This window comes from Phaseolus vulgaris, chromosome 8 (genome assembly GCF_000499845.2).
Source record: "Phaseolus vulgaris cultivar G19833 chromosome 8, P. vulgaris v2.0, whole genome shotgun sequence".
Lineage (NCBI taxonomy): Eukaryota > Viridiplantae > Streptophyta > Magnoliopsida > Fabales > Fabaceae > Phaseolus > Phaseolus vulgaris.
The window spans coordinates 61,669,383-61,679,605 of NC_023752.2; the positions used below are offsets into that span (position 1 = coordinate 61,669,383).

General features: G+C 31.2%; 1 protein-coding gene across 1 annotated transcript; it reads right to left on the reverse strand.

Annotated features, from left to right (window-relative positions):
- LOC137826667 (indole-3-acetate O-methyltransferase 1-like) lies at window positions 1–4,559 on the reverse strand. Its single transcript, XM_068632734.1, has 4 exons — window positions 4,342–4,559; window positions 3,316–3,735; window positions 1,555–1,830; window positions 1–771 (listed from the first exon to the last, which is right to left on the reverse strand). Exons 1-4 carry the CDS (start codon window positions 4,450–4,452, stop codon window positions 415–417), a joined length of 1,164 nt encoding a protein of 387 aa, XP_068488835.1. The 5' UTR covers window positions 4,453–4,559; the 3' UTR covers window positions 1–414.
- Window positions 4,560–10,223: the final 5,664 nt, after the last annotated feature.

Consider the following 10,223-nt stretch of genomic DNA (forward strand, 5'->3'; position numbering starts at 1 on the left):
TTGTGTAGGACAAAGAAGAAAGGAAAATGTTACTAAATTAAATGGCCTATCCAACAACCAGCTTGTTAGGTACAAGTTCCATTCATACAACTTTCACAAGATATGCACACTGTAACACTTATGCTATGTAGAGAGAAAAATTAGTTTAGAGGCAAGGGAACATAAGTCAGAAAGTGCATAATGCGTAGGAAGTAGCTTGAGTCAGCAATATGACAGACAAACAACACGCAAAAGAGGGAGAAAACAATAGGTTGGAAGTGGTCAACCTCTCTTTTTCTCTTTCTTTTGTGCATTCTGACTCCTCCTATGTGGTAACACAACACACAAAGAAAAAGGGGGAGAGGGTGGTGGAGAAAAAGTCTTTGTCGTCTAGTTATGTTCTTCATGTAGTAACCTTTTTCTCTGAGTCTCTAATCATTGAGCAAAAGAAAGGGATGCAACTATGTGAAAGAACTGTAGTTGCTCTAATAGCTCTTTGGCATGGCTAGTGGCTCTACGCTCCACTCTAAGAAAAAGTTCCTCACTTAGTTTGTCACCTATGTGGGCATCAACAAGGACTCCTGACACGGTCCTGCAGCTGTTGGCTAGAGCTCTGCCTACTTCACTTGCATCATCTGGTTGGTTCACCACAAGTGGACTTCCTCCTTTGAACACTTCAAGCTTGTCTATGGTAAATGAACCATTCGCTTCAACCACCTCCTTGAAGTCTTGCAGGCTTGCTGCATAAACTGGAATGTTAAAACTGTCTCTTTTTTCCTGGCTAATCAATCCCTGCAATCAAGCATATAATTTGCTAAATCACCACTTTTGATAACAACTAATGTGTGTGTCTGGTTTCAATACCAATTATGTTTGACTAACAAGCTAAATAAAAATGAAAGACAGTTGAAAAATATAATGTGATAATGTGAAAATGTCCTTATATCTTTAGTGTTAAGTTGGTAAGTGAGATTTGCTTTGTGATATGTTATGTAACTGGACATTGTTCCGAGTACTCAACACATCCTTTCATGTAGGTGTGTTATAATCTGTACTTCATTGATTACAGTGCTGCAATTTGGAAGTGTAACATGGTAGAGGATAATTGTGAGAACAGAAGTGCATGTCTTTGACTCTGTTGAAAGACATTGTTTGTTGGGTCCAATGGGATATGATGATTGTATGAAAATTGATGAGATGAATGTATATCCATTTTGTCTATAGCTTTAAGACATGATGATGTGATTCAGTGTTTGTTCTAAACTCTGCATATCCAAAGCCTAATTGCTGGTCAATAGTATGGACCACAAGACAGTGCCAGCAGGCAATTAATTATTATTTCTGCCGACATGATCATCAAGAAATGGATGGCTGAATGAATGAGGGGAGGGTAATCAACGGCTGGGACCAATCTATTTGAAACGTGGCCAGTGAAAAGTGATGATAAGTTGTGGTGATGCCTACAACACTTGAGCATTTTTGGTGTTTTAATCTCTACAGTGTCTCCAACTCCTTTTTGGTCAGCCACTGTTGACACAAGCATGCATAAAAATGTTTGTGATTTATGATAATTACCTCTTGGACAAGATCATCCCAAGCATCCTGAAAGTGGGTCCCAAAAAGAAGGCCTGCCCCACCTTGGTCTGTGGGGTCCACTGAAGTTCTGGCCAAGCAAACTAGGAACATTGACCCCTCTCTCTTCATCTCCACTGACCTTGCCATCAGAAACCCTGCCAAGTCTGTTTGAAATTGTTTCTTGTAAGCATTTGCTGTGCTCTCGTCAGCTCCATGGATAAACACCCTTCCTTTGTTGTATGCACTTGACCTCTTCTCCACCACACTTTCTGGCACCTGCACTCTCCAAACCAAACAGTCATCATCACTCAAATATGCACTGTTCTCTACTACACACTACAAATATTTGCTTATTGTTATGAACAAGAAAACTCTTCCTGTTCCTGTTACACCATGCAACTTCAATTTCAAGCAGTTCTACTTTAGTATGCTGCACACTTTACTCAAGAAATCAGAAAATTTTATAGACTGGTAGAAGTTGTCAATATGTAAAAAAACTCTTAATTAAGCAGCAAATAGTACAGAGTTTTACAGGGGGAATCCCAACTCCAATTGTGTCTCTTTTGGTGATCAAATTCTATGTGGTGGCCCCATAGATTATTGAAATTTAAGATGCATGAAAGTGGAATAACATTGGGTGCTTAATGCATGCATTGGAAATTACTGTCCAAACACGTTACTTGTTTCCCTGAAACATGGCCCTTTTTTTCAACCCTATAGACCATGGCTTTGCTGCATTCACTTTTTGACTATAGATTATGACTTAGGCTTCAAATTAATCATGCTTTTACTGTCTTATCCTCGGGAAGACCCAAATATCTCTTTCATTTTACATATTACATCACAAAGACTAAGCAAAGGAATAGAATCTTGGGTTTTTTTCATGGTTAGGTTGGAGAGTGAATTGAAAGACTATGTGAAAGATAAATCACTTTAAAAGGGTTTATCAAATTAATGTTATCCGCCAAAAGTTTCCAATAAATGTGTGTGATACCTTAAAAAAGTTGAAATTCTAATTGAAAGGTTTGTAAAGATCTTGGACAAACTAATGATGAAAGATACACATAGAATGATTTGAAATAAATTATGATTTTGTGTAATAATTTAACTACTTCAATTGCAAACACAAATGAATTGATAACCATTTTTTTAAGTAAAAATGAAGGTATCCATTCAACTTTCTATTCCTCTTAGAACACCTAAAATAACTAATTATTTAATTTGAGAAATTTTATTTTTTCAGAATAATTAAATAAAATATCCCTTTTTCAATTTTTAAATATTGGTACAAGACAATTTTGTTACTTTAAGACAAATTTACATCTTTCTAAATAAGAAATCAAATTTAAATAAAATTACAATTTTAAAAAGGTAAATGACACATTAATAATCTACAATTTTTTATACAATCACATTATAACTTTTAATACTATTATTTTAATATTTTTTCATATATATTTATTTTTTAGGGTGGTAAAATTATCATTTTGCAATTTGAAAACTATTCACCGAAAAGACAAAAGAAAGTGGCAAACCAAAGGCCAGAGCTTATAACCAATAAAAAATGCATATGAATATTTTTTAAGAGATTGATAGATAGAATATAATAATAATATAACTATAATGATACTTATCTTCATTTTTTTAGCATAAGGTGCTTTTTTAGTGTATGTTAAATAATTAAGAGTTGTGTGAATTTGGAAGGATATAGGTGTAATTTACCCTAAAAACACACAATAATAACAAGTGGTGGTTGGTTACCTGAGAAAGCCAGTGCAAAGAGAAGGCCGAGTGGAAAACATCCACAGACCTCGCCGGAAAAAGCCTCCGGTAGAAGGAACCGGGGACGCCGGCGGCGAAGTAGGAGCGGTGGTTGTTGGCGGCAAGGCATTCTTCCATGCTGACGCCGTGGTTGGCAAGAGGAGGAAGGAGCTGAAAGAGTGTGTTGAAGTCATTGCTGGGAAGGTCCGAGAAGAAAGCAGAGAACTCCGGTGGCTGCAACCCCAATGCCTCGTACCGTTTCATGACGTGCTTTATCATGACATCCACCACGTTTATGGTGTTGCTTCCACACGAACACCCCAAGTCCACCACCACAAACGGCACCTCACGCCCCTCAACAAGCTCTACTCTGTCCAAAGTCTCTCTCAGAAGATGAAGCATCGACCTCGCATGTATGGCCTGTATGTTAATCAATGCATATCATCAACCATACCTTCATTATTCATTTTCTATATCACTACAAGAAAATCATTAAAAAAAAACTAATTTTAAAGAAAAAAATAATTAGTTGTTATATTAACAAAATCAGATAGTATTTTAAAAACTAAAAAAATTATTGATTTTTAAATTAACTTTTATTATTGATAAATAGCTTATAAATTAGTATCTAATTAGCTACCAAGATTTTTGCTAAAAAGTAGCAAAAAATCTTGATAGCTAATTAGATTATCAATAATAAAAATTAATTTAGAAATCAATAATTTTGGTAATTTCTAAAATAATATCTAATTTAGTTAATATAGTAACTAACTATTCTTTCTTCTAAAATTAGTTTTTATTTAATGATTTTTTAGTAGTGTTGGTATAATAATGTTATGTTTTAGCTTTAGTATTTGTGATTGTGACCACCAAACATATGGGGTTCTTATTGTTTGCATGTTATTATTATGTGAGAGCATATTATATATACATATATATGTATATATATATATATATATATATATATAGCAGTTTTGTTTATTTATTAGGAAAAATGAAGAAGATGGGTGTGTTTAAAGATGGTACCTGTGCTTGGGAATTGTTGGCATAGCTGGCTTCTCCTTTGCCTCCTTTCATGCTTAGCATCCTCTCCAGTTCCATGTTGGACACAACAACATTGTCTGCCATGGGAGCCATGATTCAGTGGAGCTGTTAGTCACAGCTGGGTGAGATGAATGAGTGAAAGAGAAATGAATTGTATGTAAGAAGAGAGAAAAGAAAGAGTGTTTTGAAGGTATGAGAGTTTGGAAAACTGAGAGGTAGAGAGTTGGTATATATAGACAAGGAAGGGCTACTTATTATTATTATTATTTATTATTATTATTTGTTGAATGTATATTATGTTAACTTGTGGTGTTAGCTAGTAGATACAAATGGCAAGCAATCTGCTATTATTATTTTCTGTTGCTGTTATCATTATAAATAAATTACTAAACTAGGCAATGAGAAAAGATATATAAATAACAAAAGAAACTCAGAAAAAGTTAAAAGCAGAGAATGTGGGCCTCATGTGCAACACACAAGGCCCAAAACTGGCGCCGGATCTTTGTTTCAGAAGCAACATATATGAATATCAACATAGCTTTTGTTTCTCAATTCTGATACAAAACAAAACACTCTAGATTTTGTTTCAGTTCATATGGCAAAGAGAATTGATTAGGAATATAAAAATTGTATTAACAGTTCATGGATTGAACAAAATCTAAATTATAATGCTTATTATATAAATGATACAAGTATATCAGACTGCAATAATTAATACTTATATATAAATGAAAATGAAAATGAAAATTAGTTTGGTTTATAGAAAGTATGTTTGTAGTTCAATTGGATATGTTGACTTTGATCACTTTTTACATAATTGGAACACTCTTGAAGTGTTTGTATAATATTATAAGAAAACCATCAAATAAAAATCAAAATTAATTTTAGAGACTAAAATAATTAGTTACAATAGTAACTAAATTATAGACCATTTTATAAATTAAAAATTTTTTGATTTCTAAATCGGTTTCTATTATTGTTAAATAGTTTCTAAATTGGTATCTAATTAGTTTTCAAGGTTTTAACTACCAATTATTTAGATTCTAAATTTGGTAGCAAAAACCTTGGTAGCTAATTAGATACCAATTTAGAAATCATCTAATAATAATAATAGAAACTAATTTAAAAACCAAAATTGATTTTTATTTCATGATTTTCTTGTAGTGTAAGGATTGGATAATCCGTCTCATTTTATTTTATTTATTTTTTGTTGATAAAAAAATATAATTTTATATGAGAATGTGATTGGATTATATTATCTGCAAAAGAAGTAGTGAATCATAAGTGAGTAACTGGTATGCAAAGTTTTCCATCATACATAGCCTTTTTCAGCTATATATAAAAAAGAGAGGTGAATGTATAATGATACAAGTAATTAAGCAGTTTAGATTAAAATATAATGTTGGATTATTGAGTAATGATACGTATTTTAAGGAATCAATTAAGCATGTACACATATGGTGAAATAATGGTTCCTAAGGCTACGTAAGTTTCCTTTCACTTCCCCAAAGTTTCCATATAAACAATAACCACGTAAATTGATTACTCTTTACTAAGCAACTTTTGCATTTTTCTATTGGGTTTATTCTTGTGAGAAGATTGATTACTTTTGTCCTATTCAGAGCTTTATTATAAAATATTGAGTCAAAGTAATCCATAAAAAGCCAAATCATGATTAATTATTTCATTCTTAATTAAGTTATCACCCCAGAAATCAAGGTTCAACAGTTTATACCTACCAAAACTATTTCCTCTGTGGGATGTAAATGCTAATTAATCAAATAAGTTAATCAATTAATTAACTTCAACCATGGTTCACTTTACTTTTGTTTTGAGTTGTATTCACTTATTTTATATTCCTATAACTTTTATCTCTTTTTTGTTGGATATAACATTTCATTTCATATTTTAAAGGGTAAGAAATTTGAAGCCCTTAAATTATGGCTAAAAATGGACGGTTTTCACATGCCCTTTTCAAAATAAAAAAGGAAATTTAAGTTTTGATAAAGCATAGTATGAGTTATACTACTTTTCTCATACCACAGTTCATATGCTTCTCCTTAGAGTTTTTTTTTTCTGAATTTTCTTTATCAGCAAAAAAATAAAGAATTAATAAATAAAACCTCAGAGTATGAGTTAGATGCCTCCAAAAATCAGTGTTCTATCAGTGGTTGAGATATTCTTGAAATACCTTCATTTATATATTCTTTTCTTGTTGATAAAAGAAAAAAAAAGCGTGTAAAAAAAATTGTAACTAAACATTATTAACCCTTAAAACGTTGGTATTACACAAAATTATGTGCAATTTTAATTTTCTGATATAATAAGGTTGTGAGGTGTAGATAAGAAGTGAGTTATCTAAAGAACTTTTGCGGGCTATATAAGATGCATGATTTGATATACCATGTGGTGGATAGCATAGACTGTGTTTTAAAAATTTGCATCCATGTAGAATTCCATCAATAATGAAAGGAAACGTAGCATACAAATTAAGAATAATGAAAGCAAAAGTAAAAACTTTTTGGTAATTTCATTCATTTTTGAACTATATATATAGGAGTAGGCTTTGAGACTTATTTTCAGACATAGGGTGAATGATCCTAGGATATAGTGCATGTCAAATTACGCAATCTCCCTTTTAAATTTTCCCGACAAAAATTGTAATTAATTAACTAACTGCATCAGTTATTGGTCACAGCACTTGTTTTTCTGTTGACAGTTTTGTAGGATTACACAAAACTTTAGCCTTAGCTTGTTAAGATATATCAATTAAGAAAAGATAGGATCAAGTTCCACAGTCCAAATCTGAACGCCGCAAATAAATGATGTGATTTTGACTCTTTTTTACACATATACAAGCACAACCATATATATATATATACTTTCGGTTCTTTCAATATATTCTCACATCTCATCTATTTATTAAGAGTAGAGTTCAAAACCAGTTTAAATACACATTTTTTTTAACTCATCGATTAAGAATAAAGTTCAAAAGCAGTTTAAATACATTTTTCTCTATTAACTCACCGAAACGTTTTTAAAGACAAAATTGTGCGTCAACTTACAAACATTATAAGAAAAACAAAAAATAGAAATCAATTTTAGACAAAAAATAATTAGTTGATATAATAACTAAATTAGAAACCATTTTAGAAACTAAAGAAAAAATTGGTTTCTAAATTAGTTTATATTATTGTTAAATGGTTTCTAAATTATTATTTAATTAACGACCAAGGTTTTAACTACCAATTATTTAAATTATAAATTTGATAGCAAAAACATTAGTTCCTAATTAGATATTAACTTAGAAATCATTTAATAATAATAGAAACTAATTTAGAAACCAAAAAATTTTTTTAGTCTCTAATTTAGTCACTATAATAACTAATTATTTTTTGTTTCTAAAATTAATTTCTATTTCATGATTTTTATTAATAAAAGCATAAAATATTTCAGATATCGTGATTTATTGACTCTAGTAATATTATTTTAAAGTTAAAACATGTATATGCATATAGTTCTACATAACACGCCCCAAAAGGTGATGAAAAAGGTGTATATGAGAATTTCTAAGGCACTATGAGACCTTGCTCCTGAATCCATAAGCAAGGAATCTTTGTGATCTGACTTTGTTCTAATGGCCCCCTCCTCCTTTTTAGCTCCTACTTCAAGACTCAACCACCGTGACAGACGCCATTTACTTGAAATAATATGAACTACTTTTTCTTCTTACAATTTATAGGCAATACTATCTGCTAAATAATGCTCACAGAACACATTTCATACTGTTTTTTTAGCATTTGGTTATTCTGCATATTTTGAATTGTTATTATAAAAACAATTATGAGGTTGTAGGGTAGCTCAGTTACTGAATAAGGTGATTGAAGAAAGGAGAATGGGAAGAGTTTTAGGCATAGTGGGATGGTCAAAGTTGGTAGTTATTTCCCTTTTGCATATGTTATTGTGCAACGGCTTCTCTGCATAGTTTTTCTTCTGTGGCCCTTCTGCTTCCAAATTTCAGATTTAGACTTTGACCTTATAATAAAGTAGAATCAAAGTTTATATGTGAGAATACATAAAAGTATAATAGAATGTGCTTCAATATGTTATACCTATTTATATATAATAACTTCTTTTGCTGAAAACGGATGTGGTTATAATTCTAGGTTAAGCTTGTGGTTCTTGTAATATCTTGCTGAAAAGTCTCACATCAAATGTATATATTAAGAAATAATTTATGAATTTGATGAGTTTTCACTCTTTCTTTTGGAGACATCCATATAGTTAAAAGCACCATGATTACTTACCTATAGATTATAGGTCAAGAGTTTATTTAATATTAAAATAAATTATATAATAACTTTAACAATATCTCTCTTAATTATTTGTAGAAGAAAAATATGTTGGGAATTTTGATGTATAAATAAAATATGATCTAGAGCAACATAGGCATCTAGCTTGGCCATTTTTCATGCATGTGCAGATTCTAAAGAAACAGTTTTGTGTAACTCTAGAGAGGAACAAGAACCCCAGAATTATTGAAGAATCACAGTTATTGGTATCAAACTTTTCAGGCAAAATGCATCATAGAGAGGTTTGTGACGACAAAGAACAACATAAAATATGTGTTTGTTTTCGCAAAAGGACATTTACATAGGATTTGCATCTTTCTTTATATCTACATACGCACATTCATTGCACTCATTTTTCTATAGCAAGTGCTGATTTAAGCTCCCATTACGCTACGTGGTTTTTCACACCAATGAAGTGAGTTCAAACTGTGATGAATAAGTAAATACAGTGCCAGAAATTGAGGTAAGCATCCACATGCCTATGGTATATATAAAATTGCATAGGCTATATATTCATTCACATGAGAGTGTATAATGAAGTTCATGATATGATATGATGATGAACAAGTTGTAATTTGAAGTTGGAAGTTGTTGTTGATGAACATGTTTGGATCTACTTGAAGCAAGCATCTAAATAGTGTCTCGAATTCAATGATATCGGGAAGAAGAAGATGTGCATGGAATTCAGGACTCAAACTTTTCTGCCAAGTAAGATTCCACCTATTTTATTAATCATGTCTAAATAATATTTGGATATGTAGTTTTAGAAAGAAAATAAATGGTCAGAAACATGATGGTCATGCAAATGGTTTATCTTTTCCAATGTGAGTCTTTAATGTATTATATCGTGAAGCTACTTCAACTGTTTGAAGGCATTCATTATTTGTCTATACTAACAAAGTTAGGTCACTAGGGTAATGCTAGTTATTCGGGTTCTTAAAAAACACCAACTAACTCATTTTTTGAGTTCATCAATATACGTTAAAATTTAATGTCGTATTTCTCTCTTGATCAACATTAAATAGTTGAAACCCTATTAAAACTAATGAATATTTTTGGAGTGGGAGATAAACACAATATTTTATATATACATGGTAATATTATGTTAATTAAGTTTTAATATAGAGAGAATCTACTCCCCTTTGATGCATTTTTTTTTGGTACTTTTTATTATAGCAAATGTAACCAATATCAAAATATAGAAATTATTTATTATACAAAAAGCATAAAAATAAATAAAAAAATTCAAGTAATTACATTACAAGAATGTGGAGCACTAGCTGCCAGAAATAATCAACCAAAAAGATGTTATCAGAGTCGTCAAATGGACTAAAAAACAAAGTAAATAAAATGTACAAAATTAATGTGGCCTAAGTCGACGTAACATATCATATATCTTTGAATTACTATCCTATGTAGCATTTCCACCAAGATTGTTTCTCCACAACAGATTGGTTCTCATCTAAGGCAGAAGTATAGAGGACCTGAGGCTATAAGTTTGTTGGACCAGCG

Coding starts and splice junctions, on each gene's coding strand:
- LOC137826667 (XM_068632734.1), bottom strand. CDS start 4,452: ATGGCTCCCATGGCAGACAATGTTGTTGTGTCCAACATGGAACTGGAG. Junction 3,736..4,341: donor CCAACAATTCCCAAGCACAG/GTACCATCTTTA, acceptor ATTAACATACAG/GCCATACATGCGAGGTCGAT. Junction 1,831..3,315: donor CTTTGCACTGGCTTTCTCAG/GTAACCAACCAC, acceptor TGGAGAGTGCAG/GTGCCAGAAAGTGTGGTGGA.